General features: G+C 42.7%; 1 protein-coding gene across 1 annotated transcript in view; it reads right to left on the reverse strand.

Annotated features, from left to right (window-relative positions):
• The window catches only part of jph3b (junctophilin 3b), a 29,230-nt gene that overhangs the window by 3,873 nt on the left and 12,112 nt on the right, over positions 1-13,245 (reverse strand). The window contains exons 3-6 of the mRNA XM_072434536.1: positions 11,883-12,369; positions 9,218-9,583; positions 3,005-3,129; positions 1,307-2,247 (exon numbers count right to left, since the gene is read on the reverse strand). Of these exons, the coding sequence (XP_072290637.1) occupies positions 1,307-2,247; positions 3,005-3,129; positions 9,218-9,583; positions 11,883-12,369 (1,919 nt within the window). The remainder of the gene's footprint in view (positions 1-1,306; positions 2,248-3,004; positions 3,130-9,217; positions 9,584-11,882; positions 12,370-13,245) is intronic.

A 13,245-nucleotide genomic window follows, 5' to 3' on the forward strand; every position in this document is an offset into this window, starting at 1 on the left:
GCATCCGAAGCAAGGCATAAGCTGTTCCCTAGCAACAGAGCATGAATGAGCCAATAGTAGCGCGGCTGAGAGGAAACAGGGCGGGTCCCAGTGTGCTGTTACTAAGGTGCAGGGAGGACCGCTGGGCTCCTCTGTCAGACAATGAACATCTGAATAACCAGCTCCACTCTCTGCTGACGAGGGTAGAGTTTACACACAAGAACAGAGAAGAACCTGCAACACGGTCTCCCTCCAGTTTTTACATTACTGTTATATGAATCACAATACTAAACTTTAAAACACCCAGCACAGAACTTGGACAAGACATTATTAGCCATGTAAACTGTAAGGGTGAATATATAGTGCAATTCAAAAGCCTGTTTATCACAGAGGTACAAACATTTTGTATCTGTGTACAGAAACTTCAAACAACTCACACCAAGATACACATTAGAGTAACATGAATCAAAGTATATCCTTTTTGTTTTGCTAGTTTTCTGTAGCTTTCATTAGCTAATGCTTACGGCGTGGGATTAACATGGCAGGGACAGTCCACCAGCTTGAGTCAAGCCAAAACATTATATTATAAGAGTATAATCCTCGGCTTGCTCATCGGACAAAAATGTTTGGTTATTTCACAAGGGTAAAGCTAGTGCTTTCCCCCTGGATTATCTTAATATGTGGGATAACATTGTGTTATGTCACTGGGGATGGGATGTATCCTCATGACAGTGGGCAACAAATCCTTTTAGCCAAATCAATGTGTGGCAGAGACATGGCAAATACAACAAATGGCCCATGCAGAGGGAATTTTAAAACATGGAGTCAGAAAACCCCTGATCACTCAACGCTATGTCCCTTTATTATGTTCATGTTTTATTGTTTATGGTATTTACTGCCCAAATGCAACATCAAGATATCTGGTATCATAATTTCATAAAGCAAAGCAACCAAAATGAAAATGTTTTTAAATGTAGCTAACACCCTGTTGTCATTTATAAACCCTATAAGGAATTCTTTATTTTATTATAGCCTAATTTTGAAAACTATGTAGTTGCCATTTTAACATTTTTAAATAACATCGCAACTATAAACTAACTAAAAAAGGTAAAGTAGTGGCAAATGGGAAGTAACACAGAAAAAAAGTCTTAAGCTTTCTGAGAACAGGATAACTTCTAAGTGTGTGTGTGTGTGTGTGTGTGTGTGTGTGCGTGCGTGCGTGCGTGTGTGTGTGTGTGTGCGTATGTGTGTGTGTCTTTTATTGACTACGTTGTGAGAATGTGTTATAAAATGATAACTGCTGGTTAGGACTGGTTAGGAGACTCACCGAGTTGCCTTTGCCCTGTGTAATGCTGAGGTCCTGCTCTGGTGTGATGGGGGAGGACTTGAGGGGAGGCGAGAGGGTGAGATCCCGCCGGAGAGGCCTTGAGTCCATCTTGTCCCCTGTGCGTGCATTGTCCTGCTTGGACTCTTTCCCAGTGTCCCGCACCTCTCGACCCTCCCTGGTCTCACGGTTCTTATGCCTGTGTCGCGGGACAGTATGAGAGCGGCCTTCGTTGTGAACGTGCCTGTCCTCCGTATGCCCAATGGGCTTGTGGGTAGTGGAGTCTCTGGGTTGTAAAGGCTTCATCTCCATCTCATAGTTGCTGATTTTTTCCTCATCTTGTTCCAGTAGACGGCCGCCTCTGCCTCTGTGTCCGCCGGACGTCCAAGAAGCTGAGGACGACGACTCCATCCACCGCTCCTGCCGTGTTTGTCTGTGATTGGACAAATCATGGTCCCGAGATTTGATATTGGAGGAAGAGTGTTTGTTGTGTCCATTGGTCCTGTTTACAACACGTCCACTGAAGCCTTTTTCTTTGGACAGTGCTGCTTTGCGCTTGTCCTCGTTCCAGCTTTTGGCCCTGTTATACTCATTTGTTTTCCCATTCTCCCCTCCTCCTTCTATCAACACCTGAATCTCCTTTTGCCCATTACCTGTCTTCTCATTGGCTCCCTCTTTACCCCTATCCCCGTGGTCCACAGCAGTCTGTCTGTGGAAGCGGGCACTTTTACTGCGCTGGGACGGGCGTGCTGGAGGAGGCGGTGTGTGGGGCGGCGAGGAGGAGGGGGGGCTGAGGTCAGGGGTCACGGCATCATTCGAGGGGTCGTCTGAAGCAGCGCTCTTCACGTAGATGTCCGGGCTGTCAGCGGTGCCAGCGCTGCTCGACAGACCTTCGCCCTCCAACTCACTGGACACCTGCCGCTTGGGACGCTGCACCTCCATACCTGGGAGAAAAAAAAAAAAACAGTAATAAACCAGTGAATGTTTGCATAGACTTGTATGAGGAACATTAGTGGGACCATTGTTTTAATTTTGAGTAATCACAATTTTTTTTAAATTCTAAGTATTTTCCCAAGTGAATCAATAAAGTCCAAGTCTAAGAGTTGGACTTTTGCATAGACAGTCCATGTATTTCATTAGAGAAACATTGAGAGCTCGCGTGATTAGAATGTTATAACGGTTTACAATACACTTGTGTTTAGAAAGTGCATCTGAATTTGCATGTTTCTTTTACTATCTATCTAAATAACTTTGCATCTTTTGCTATCCCATAAATGACTGTGTGGGAAAAGATCTCATCTGAGTGGGATCAAAGAGGGTCTTGTTGTCGACATGCAGTGTTTATAGGCGAGACTGACACAAACTTTAATGTAAAGATGGAGGGAGGTGGACAGTGACCTTTATGGAGACATACACAGGCTCTTAGCTTTGAGCTGAACTTTATCATGCATGTGTTCACACACGTGGACATGGATCTCAGCTGGCTTTATGTAAACAACCTATGTATCTACATGGTATATGGTTACGGTGTAAGAAACATGTCATATGGGAGTCGTTTGGTTGTCTTAAACAGGGAGTTATACATTTGTCTTTATAATTTTCAGTAGTTCTAGCCAGCAGACATGATGCTGTATTATGCCTTTGAATACCAGTCAAGGCCATAAATTATGATACAATTAATTTTGATAGATGTTGTCTTACCATTTCCTGGGTTCTGGAATGAAGGGGAAAACTGTTTGGCAATGACTCTGGCCATTCGACTCTCCTCTTGGGCTTTCAGAGCCGCGGCTACTGCTGCCTCTGCTTTACCCTGCGCATGCGATGTCCTGAAGGAAAACAGCCAGACAGTGTCAATATTTAAAATCTATCAATTAAGAGAGAGAAAATCTGATCACATAATGAGTATAGAGTCACCTAAAGTAAAATGCACTAGTGCTGCACTGTGGGCAAAAAGGTTATTGTGTATCAGGAGGTTTTATGGTATTCAGACTTTCTAAATTAGTCTATCCCATCACAATACTAGCATGGCATTTTAATGTATCTTTTTATCCAGAAAAAAAGCCTTGGTCATTTGTTTCATCCTGAGTTTTGTTATGGTTAAAGGGGCACATATATCCATATCTTATAAAAGCTCACAAAGCTCACAAAGAAACAATGAAAGCACAACGTAAACAAAGCAACAGCAAAGCAAGATATTTGTCTTTATTCAAGACAAATATATTTGTCTTTAGACAATAATGGACTCAGACTTGAACTTTAATAGCCACGTCAAATCAATAACATCAGCAGCTTTGTACCATCTAAAAAACATTGCCAAAATCAAAAATATAGTGTCAAAACCAGATTTAGAGAGACTTATCCATGCGTTTGTCTCCAGTAGATTAGACTACTGTAACGGCCTGCTCACTGGCCTCTGCAAACGAGCTGTAAAACAGCTGCAGTACATCCAGAACGCTAATGCTCGGGTCCTGACCAGAACCAGGAAGTACCATCACATTAGTCCTGTTCTCAGGTCTCTGCACTGGCTCCTGTGTCTCAGAGAAGAGACTTTAAAGCAGTCTCTCCATGGCCTAGCACCAAAGTACATCTTGGATATGTTAGTGCCATATGAACCATCTCGGACTCTAAGGACCTCAGGGACCGGCCTCTTGCTGGTGCCCAGAGTCAGGACTAAACATGGGGAATCTGCTTTTCAGTTTTATGCAGCTAAAATCTGGAAGAGTCTTCCTGAAGATGTGAGACAGGCTTCTACTCTGACAATGACAGCTTACTCTAAGCTAAAAACTGTTTTGTTTAGCTGCGCATATGACTGAAAGGATTTTTTCTTTGCACTCTTCTCTTTTGTTTGTGATTTTATTAGTTTAGGCAATCGGTTGGATTGATATTTTTTTTAATTTAGTTAATTTTATTGTATTTCTGTTTCTGTAATTTCTTTGTGATTTTAATGCATTTTTCCTGCTGTGTGAATCACTTTGAATTGCCTTGTGTATGAAATGTGCTCTACAAATAAACTTGCCTTGCCTTGCCTATTCAGCATAATAATCTGTCTAGAAACTTTGTATAATAACCCATTATACAGCTCCTGCTCTGTGCAACATCTTCATTACAGTGTCCTTCACATCTTTCCTGGTTCTTCATGTTAACGACTATTGTAGCGCCACACTGGCCTTTCTCTAATTGATCCTTTATCACGCTAAGCTTTTATCTCTTCTATGCGCTGTCTTTTTGTTACATATTTCTCTCAATTTCACTTCTTTTGCCTCCACCTCAGTTTAGGTTCAGCTATCTCGCTCTCTCTCTCTCTCTCTTTCTCTCTCTCTCGCTTTCTGGGCTGTTACTGTCTTGATGTAGCGTTACATGTCGATGCCTATTGATTTCCTCCTCTGTGCCTTGGTGGTTCTCTCTGTTCATCTCTGTGCTCTACCTGCAAACTGCTCCAGCAGCTTGGGCTATTCCTAATGCTTTACTGTGCCAGATATCTGCTGGAATAGACAAAATAGCATTTGCATGGCCAACTAGACATCTGGATTACCAAATAGTAAAGTTATGGAAGAGGCACTTGAGGCTATGATCATAAATCACAAATCTTTGTCCAGGATAAATTGTGTAAATTATGTTTCAATGTCATTTTCATCCCCAGAAAGTCCGCCAAAAATGTTAGTTGCTGTTCATTTTTAAAATATATTTTTTGTAATAAATGGACAACTCTTGCAATTTACTTTGGAAGCTAATAAACAGGGCACGCAGCATGATTTTGACCTACTGTATTACTGAAGAAGGACCCTTGGCTAGGACGAGGATGGTAAGAAGAAGCAAAGAAGTGTATCATATAATATACATTTCCTCTAGTTTAATGTTTACTGCTTTCGCCTCATACATCGTCAAACTCTCATCTACAACTTCCTGTCCCCTTCGTGCTGATCCCGGGGACAGCCTGTTTCTCGATGAGTCAGCGGCTCGTTCAAAGCAGCTCGATTATGCAACACAACCACCAGACCAACAACTAAACCACAGCCAAAGATTCAAGAAAAAGCAGAGACGATAGATAGCAGACAACTGGACAATTAAGGGGAAATTTAACACACGATGTACTTCACAAAAGATCTACTTATGCAAGCTGATCACAAAGTCTTCTTTTCTGTAGATGGGGTTGCCTTTCTATCGGTATGATATAGGTAGTGGGAGGAGGAATCCAGAGTAACGCAAGTTTTCTAATTGTCAATTAAAGGAATTTGTACCTCTCTAAGTGAAGGAATGTTTATACCTTCACTAGAGTTTTTTTTTTTTTTTTTCAGGCAAAAAGTGATCAATATGACGCAGTTCATTGACATATGATCACATTTTAATAATTTATTGTACCATAGCGCCCCTATATATTATTTTTCAATCTCCTTTGTGGTAATTTATTGTGTGCTTTTTTATATAATACAAAAATAATCCATGGCTTGCTGTCTGATTTGCATCGTTACCTGCAGTGACTCAGAAAGGACACCTCAGACTAGAGCAGTTCCTTCACCTGGTCTGATCCTTCGGCCTAAAACCCGGGAACAGACTCGAGTAATGCAAACCGGAAAGCTCATGTCCAGGTATGAATCATGTATCGTCCTCGGCTCCTGGAGTAACGACGGAGACAATGGAAGTGCTTAGAGAGCCCTGATCCGATTAGATGGGGGCACAAGGCTCTCCCTTACACTGTCTCAGCCTCCTTTGTCCTGCTTTGATACTGCACTGCCCCATTCATTTGTTTAATGGGTTCATTTGTGACATGAATGCTGTACAAAATGAGAAAATAGGACTTGGCACTTTGCATTATAAGGAAAAGGTTACATCCAAAATTGTAAATACGTTACCTAGCAATAAATTCATCAAAAAAGTACCGTAGCACAAAAACATTGCATTAAGGTTTATATGGTTAGGGTTTGTTGATGTTTTTAACTATAAACTTTAAGGAACATTGTGTTATTTTCACCTGTAACGATCGCTCAGGAAGTAACAACAGGGGGAAAAATTCTGTTTTGGGACAAAGGCTGTCCTGTCCTGGTACGTGTTAAAATGTTCCTTTTCATGGCAAGATCAGTTTGGATCAAAACTTTTCAAAGACTAATAGGCCTACATTAAATGTGTGACCATAGTTTCATATATGCAGCATTAACCTTTTTTCCTGTGCAGAGAATTCATTATTCTTAAAGGGAGGGTATGTAGCCAACAATCGTCATGGTTATAAAACAGGCATTTCAACCAAACCTGAACCTCTGTAACCTTTGCCTTAACTTGTAGATCAGTTTATGGACAGGCCATGGCTCATGTTCAGCTCAGAACCTCCAGAATTCTCTGCAGAGGCTGCACTAGCACTGAATCATGCCTGGTGCAGGTGCTGGCCCACTAAACATGCTGAAACGGTGATGTGCTTTACTAACAATGTATAGGTCTGTTGAGCCTATGGAAGTGGCAATTATTGTGAAAAAACAAAACAAAACCATTTTAGTAAAAAGTTAATTTTGGGTAGGAATTTGTGCAATAGTTTATCTCCAAATCAAAACTAGATTAATTCACTTGCATTTGCTTTGTAAATCCAGTAGCCACTTGCATTGTCTTGTTCAATGAAGTATTTTCTTTAGTGTTTGCGTGAGTGTTGCATGGTTAAGGTAAGCTGCTGCAGCAGTGTTTTCCCAGTGCCCTCGGAGGGATGCGGCCATCGGGACTAATAGGATTGGATCTTTACTGATTCAGCTCAAGTATCATTGCATGCTATGCGCTGTATGTACTGCTACTGTGCACTCATGCCTGCATGCTCAGTTGCTGAGCCCTGTGCCTGCAAGCGTTTTTTACTTAAGAGCTTTGTCCAGATTCTCATTCATAGCTCTGTTTTAATTTATTACTTTTTACCCTCAAATAATAGTTCAGGATTGGTCCCTCTATTTATATTTTCTGAATTAACATAGTTAAATTGAATCTGCTTCTAAAGTGATGCAGTTTCAAGGTGTGGTCAGGTGAGGTCATAATCTATGTCAATGCTACAGGCCAATTATGGCAGAAAGCACTATCCAAATCTCTGGTGGCTCATCAGGGACAAAAAAATAAACCAAAACAAATTTGGTTTAATTTTGGCCATGCCCAACATAACTCGTTTAACCAACCTAAAGCGCGAGTTTCAGTGACTTCAGTGATTTAAGTTTAATTTGCAGAAATTTGGGGGACTAAAATCAAGAACTGACATTAAGTTACAAACAGTGTAAGCACAATTACAATGCTTCTAAAGCTTGCATGTATTTTTCCATAGAAAGTTCTCAAAAGTTTCAACAAAAAGACAGAAAGGTTTAGCATAATCGTGTGTTAAAGGTCAAATATGTTACTATAAAAGACACAGAACTGTCAACAGAGCATTATAACCTGGTTCCTGGGGGAAATTGGGTTATAGACCTACTTTTGATTAGTCCTCATGAGAGAACAGTATCAACGTGTCCATGACAGTTCATTCATTTCTACTTTGGAGACAGAGCTGGTAAACAAATGTTGATACAACATATTCCTCTCCAGAACAGACTGGCTCATTTACCCTGGTGCACTGGACACAAGCTTCTTAACTCCTAATTCATCTTCACCTAAATCCGGAGCTTAATCTGTCATTGATCTCAATTAAACCTATCCACAAAGGTCCATCTCCAGACCAAGTAGGTTTGTTGACTGCGAGTGACTGATGAGGTCGGAGGATCCTATGACACTGACTGATCCATTGGTCTGCCTCAGGGAAACTGTGGCTTACCACCAGTAGTGTTGGGAAAGGTGCTATATGAGACTAATGTATTAATAAGACTAATGCAATGATTTGTATTATTTAATCTGCCAGTAATGCTTTTATTGGCAAAGAATTGGCAGTGAACCCCTCAAGTAAAAAGCTCAAACATATAATTGACAATTCCAAATGACAATAAAAAAATAATAATACATTAAGTCTTATATAGCACTTTTTCAGAAGCTCAAAGTTGCATTCATTCACTCCACACTAGGTGGTTGTAAGCTACTTTTGAAGCCACAATTGCCCTGGGGCAGACTGAGAGAAGTGAGGCTCCTCCGTCTTCCATCAGTCACGCCCACACTCGCTTCATACAAAGGTAGGATGTGTCTTGCCTATTACACATGGACAGTCTGGACTTGAGTCGTTGCTGCCCTCTGTGGCACTTGCAGGTCTCTGCGGTCTCCCATCCAGGATCTACCGGTAACCAGGCCAAGCCCTGCTTTGTTTCCAAGATTAGACAATATCAGCATCAACAGGGAGTCCGGACATGTAATCAAAAGAACTCTAATGTTTAAGTCACACTTACTTTAGGATATTGTTTTTTATTATGTATATTGTTCATCACTAAATCCAAACTGACTTTTGTTGTGTGTTATGTATTGAATACATAACCTCTTAAACCAAGCTGTAGGCTCATTGCACAGAGAATGTAGTATCTATTATCCACCACTAAACTTTGCATTGAGTAAATTAGTTAGTCATCCTTTTCAGAGGGGCTTTAAGACCACGTTTGAAGACAAGAAAAGTCTTTCATTTGCTATTTTTAACCTCTAGCACGGAATTGCTGGTGCACGCTTCTGGTGATTTAAGAAAAAAAGTTTCAGAGATCTCAGCAAAAGAAACAGCAACCAAAACATCCAAGAACTAACATATACAATACAATTGGACTTTCATATTTTTTCTTTCTGGCTGTACCTGTACCTTTGTGCTTGTATGATTCTGACACAATATGTTTATATTTGGTCCTTAAGTAAGTGGTTTTCTGCTTGTTTGTGCATCCAACCCAAATCTGCATCTACACAATACCCAAAGATCGTACCAATTCTTTGTATAGACTATTTCAAAAGGAAGTGCTTGCTTGTCACGGTCTGGTTAAAGACTTTAAAATATAGCTGTACCTGGACAAGGCGATCTCTGCTTTCTGCCCGGCGATATCCGCGGCCTTCTGCGCTCCCTCCATGGCTCGGTCCACCTTCTCTCTGATTTTACTGGCTCGTAGTGGGATCAGGTTCTTCCTCTTGCCGCTCACCAGGATGTTCTGCTTGTACTTGCCCTCCTCTTTGGTGCCATCGGGAAATGTGGTGCAGCCGTAGCCATGCCTCTTGTTACTGAGCCACTCGCCTTCATATTGCAGCCCATCAGAGCGACGACTCACCCCAAACCCCGTCCTCTTGTCGTTTTTCCACTCGCCGCTGTAGGTCTCTGTAGCCGTGGCGTCCACATCATCATCAGCAACCGCCAGCTCTGCATCTCCATCTCCAAGACTGAAATACAGACAAAGGAGACCAACAATTTTATTTTCAGTTAAATATGCTTAAAAATCATAAGATATATGCAAATGATTATATTATCATTCGCCGTAAGCATTATTACAAGCATTCAGGCATCAACATCACATGACCATGGGAACTGTCCTCTTGGGCACAGGGCCAGGTAAGTAGTAAACTCAGTTTAATCTTCGGACTGCAGCCACCTTGAGCTGCAGAAAAGTGGAGCCTAACCCTATGTTGGATTTATACATTTTATCTTACTAATGTATCATGTATTTTGCTAAACATGTATTTGCTGAAAAGCCTACGGATAATAATGTTATCATCAAAAAGAGGATGTGTGACTATTTTGTGTGAGTTGCAGCAGACAGACTGCCTTGTCTCTTCGGAGGGGGAGAACCTGATCAAACACGGTGTGTGTGTCGGAGGAGAAAAACACATGATCCTGGACGAGACCCTGTGTGGTTCACATGACACCCAGTGTGCTTCCTGCTGGGACCCAGAAGGACAATGCAACTGACTATACATGCAATTTTAAGGGTTAGTGTCATAGTGTTTGTCTTGTGATGCCGTCTTGTGATGACCCTCCCTTGTCCCTTAGACAACCAATTGTAACCAGGGCCTTCCCTTCAATAAAAGAAGAACAGAATGGCAGAGATGGCAGAACGTATAGGGTGAGGTGTCCTCAGCACATTGTGACTGGAGCCATATCTCTCTGTACGGTTCTCCTCCGTAGTCCTCCAGAGTTAAATATATGGATGACTTATCTCTTGTCTTTCTTCCTTATTGTATGATTGGGTTTTTGTGCAGATTTAGACCTATCACCCTAACCCTAACCCCCTTTCCAAAGGTTCTTACATGGGACGGCTTCTGTTGCTTTTAGTTCTCCTGTAGACTTCAACTATCTGACTACAAACTATGCTGGCTAAAGCAAGATGCCAGAGCTTTACAAATGCAGGCGCATTTCCATCAGCAAACTTAGCAACAGTTCTCGAGAGTGTGTGCATTAAGGGACCAGTAGTTTTATCCAACTGGCCAGACCATAAAAATTAGGGTTTGGGTTAGGGCTGGGTATTGCCAAGACCCTCGCGATCCCGATCCCTATCGCGATACAGCCTGTATCCCGATACAGGCTGTATCGGGATACGGATCGTATCGCGAGGGTCTGTAGGGACCCCTGTATCATACAGGGGTCGCGATACGATCCGTATCCCGATACTTGTATATCCCGATACTTGTATGTCCCGATTACAATTCCCTCATTACGATACGTATCCTGAAAGGGTCTTAAAGTTTACCAAATGGGCATTTGTTTTATTCCGGATAAGAAATGCATGAATTTTCATGTTTATCCACAAAGCTTATGCAAAGAACATATTCAAGTAAAGTTGCCAAACAATTGGCAAGGTCTGTGTAATGTGTGTGATGTGTGGGAGTCTGTTGACCCTCTGTTTGTGTCTTTTTGTTGTTGTTTTGGTCTTAAAAACCCGTTTCGTCGGGTCGGGCTCGGCACTAGGCTAAGTAGCGCTAGCGCGGAAGTGGCCGCAGCTAACGCTAAGCTAACAGGCGCTCCAGCGGGGCCCTGTTGGATAGTTGTATTGTTTAACCGCTCGGTTTTATTGTTTAACCGTTTGGTTTATGTAGTGTAGAGTAGGGAAGATGTGTGTGATGTTGGTGTCAGGTTTGTGTCCGGTTTTTTGCCTCCGGTTCGGCTGTTGTAGTGGCGTCGGGGCTGTGTTAGCTCCGGGGCTAAAATGGCGGTCTCGGGGCTAAGTTAGCTCCGGGGCTGCGTTGAATTTGTATAAAATAAAGGGGTGAAAGGAATGAAATCAATTGAAAAAGGAAACCAAATAGAATGGAAAAGGGAGGCGTGTAACAGTACCGACGTTTCGAGCCAAAGGCTCTTCTTCAGGCCTGTGTACACGCTGGTGCACGGTGTGTGTCTGTCTCAGTAGTTCCGCGCTGTTTACCGCCCTCTACAGGAGGGAGCTTCTAAACGGCCGCCCGGACAATTTTTAATAAATTAACGTTATTGAAAAGTATCGATACGGCGGCTCTGTATAGCCCGTGACGATATATCGCCGTATCGATATTTTGAAAACAGCCCTAGTTTAGGTAGTGCAAGGTGTTCAGCAAACCTGTCCCATCCGCACCACTCTGGAACTCAATACCCTAACAATGACTCATTTAAGATAAGATAAGATATTCCAATGGATGCTAAGGCTGCCCCTTCACTCTCACTGACTGGGAACAAGTTGTTAAGTATTTGGTGTGTGTTGTTGTTGTTGGGTACCTTATAGTGGAGTTGATGTCTGAAGCAGCAGATGACACGGTGCTCATCCCGGCCTCACTCCTGAAAGAGCTCTGTTTGGACCTCTGTGAGGCCAGCGAGCTCCTGGACTCAGACTTCCTGAGCTTGAGTCCGGAGAGGATGGACCTCCTGAACAAGCCACTCTTTCTCTTGCCCTTTAGCAGCTCGGCCTCACTGTGGGCCGTCAGGACAAAGCCCCCTCGAGACACAGCGGGGCTGCTGCCACTGCTCCCAGTGCTGCACATGGACACACTGGTAGTCAGGGTCCCGGGACCGGAGGGCGGCACTGGGACCACTGCCCCAGTCCGGTCTAGCAGAGCCGTCCCATTGCTGTGCTCTGACCCGGACCTCAGGGAGTTTATGGAGGTGCGCAAGGGGGAGCGGATGACGGCTGCCATCCCGTATGGGACGCTCTGTCGAACCCCGTAACCATGACGCATCCCTCCAACCCACTGACCCTGGAAAGTACCTGGGAACAGAGATAATGCCAAGTTACATTATACCCAAGGCAACATTTATCATTGGAACATTAGAATAGTCAAGTAATAGTCAACAATTTAGACAAACAAAATACTTAAGTCAGTGTTTTATTACACAAGAGCTTATCCTTTTTTATACTACAGTGACAATCTGTGTCACAATTTATGACAAGAATCGGGGTGTTTTCAGTTTCCAGCAGTGTCTCATTCACAAAGTGCTGCTGCACAAGTCCACACATTGTCATGTTGGTGAAAGTAGGGCAACAGTGTTTCTACATTTCCCCTCTCTCTGTCTCTCTCACTGACACAAGCGGAAGTGTGTGTTCCAATGGGAGTGAAGTGATCCATCCTGCCTGCCCATACCTCTGATGTAACAGCACTGATTCATTCTGTGGCAAACGCACTTGCTCTAACCAAACAACATACCCATATAAGGACTGCAACCATGTTCCCTGCTCCATTGCAAACTAAAATTTCCCTTGTGGGCTCAAGTGTCGGAGAAGTGCAAGTGCTGAATGAAGCTGAGGTTACAAGCCATGGACTATGTTGCTTATGTCAGAAAGAGTGCACATATCATTACAGTTGAATCTCTCATTGTGAAGATGATCCTGTCGTCCACCTTTAAGGCACAAACACAAACAGTGTGCCAGAGACAGCTGGTCGGCACATCTGGGCTTGAGCCTTTGTCATGTCAGCATATGTATCAGAGATCAAAGGAAACACATGCACACATCTAAAAAGCTGTTGACAAGATTAGCATCTTGTTAAACTGACACCAAAATGTTTGGAGAGAGAGAGGGAAAAACAGATCAACTATGGGCTACACCAATATAATAAGAGGAAAACTGTGTACTTAACAAAAAGAC

This window comes from Eucyclogobius newberryi, unplaced genomic scaffold (assembly GCF_026437365.1).
Source record: "Eucyclogobius newberryi isolate DKJ021-1_F unplaced genomic scaffold, fEucNew1.0.hap1 SCAF_7, whole genome shotgun sequence".
NCBI classification, from domain to species: domain Eukaryota; kingdom Metazoa; phylum Chordata; class Actinopteri; order Gobiiformes; family Gobiidae; genus Eucyclogobius; species Eucyclogobius newberryi.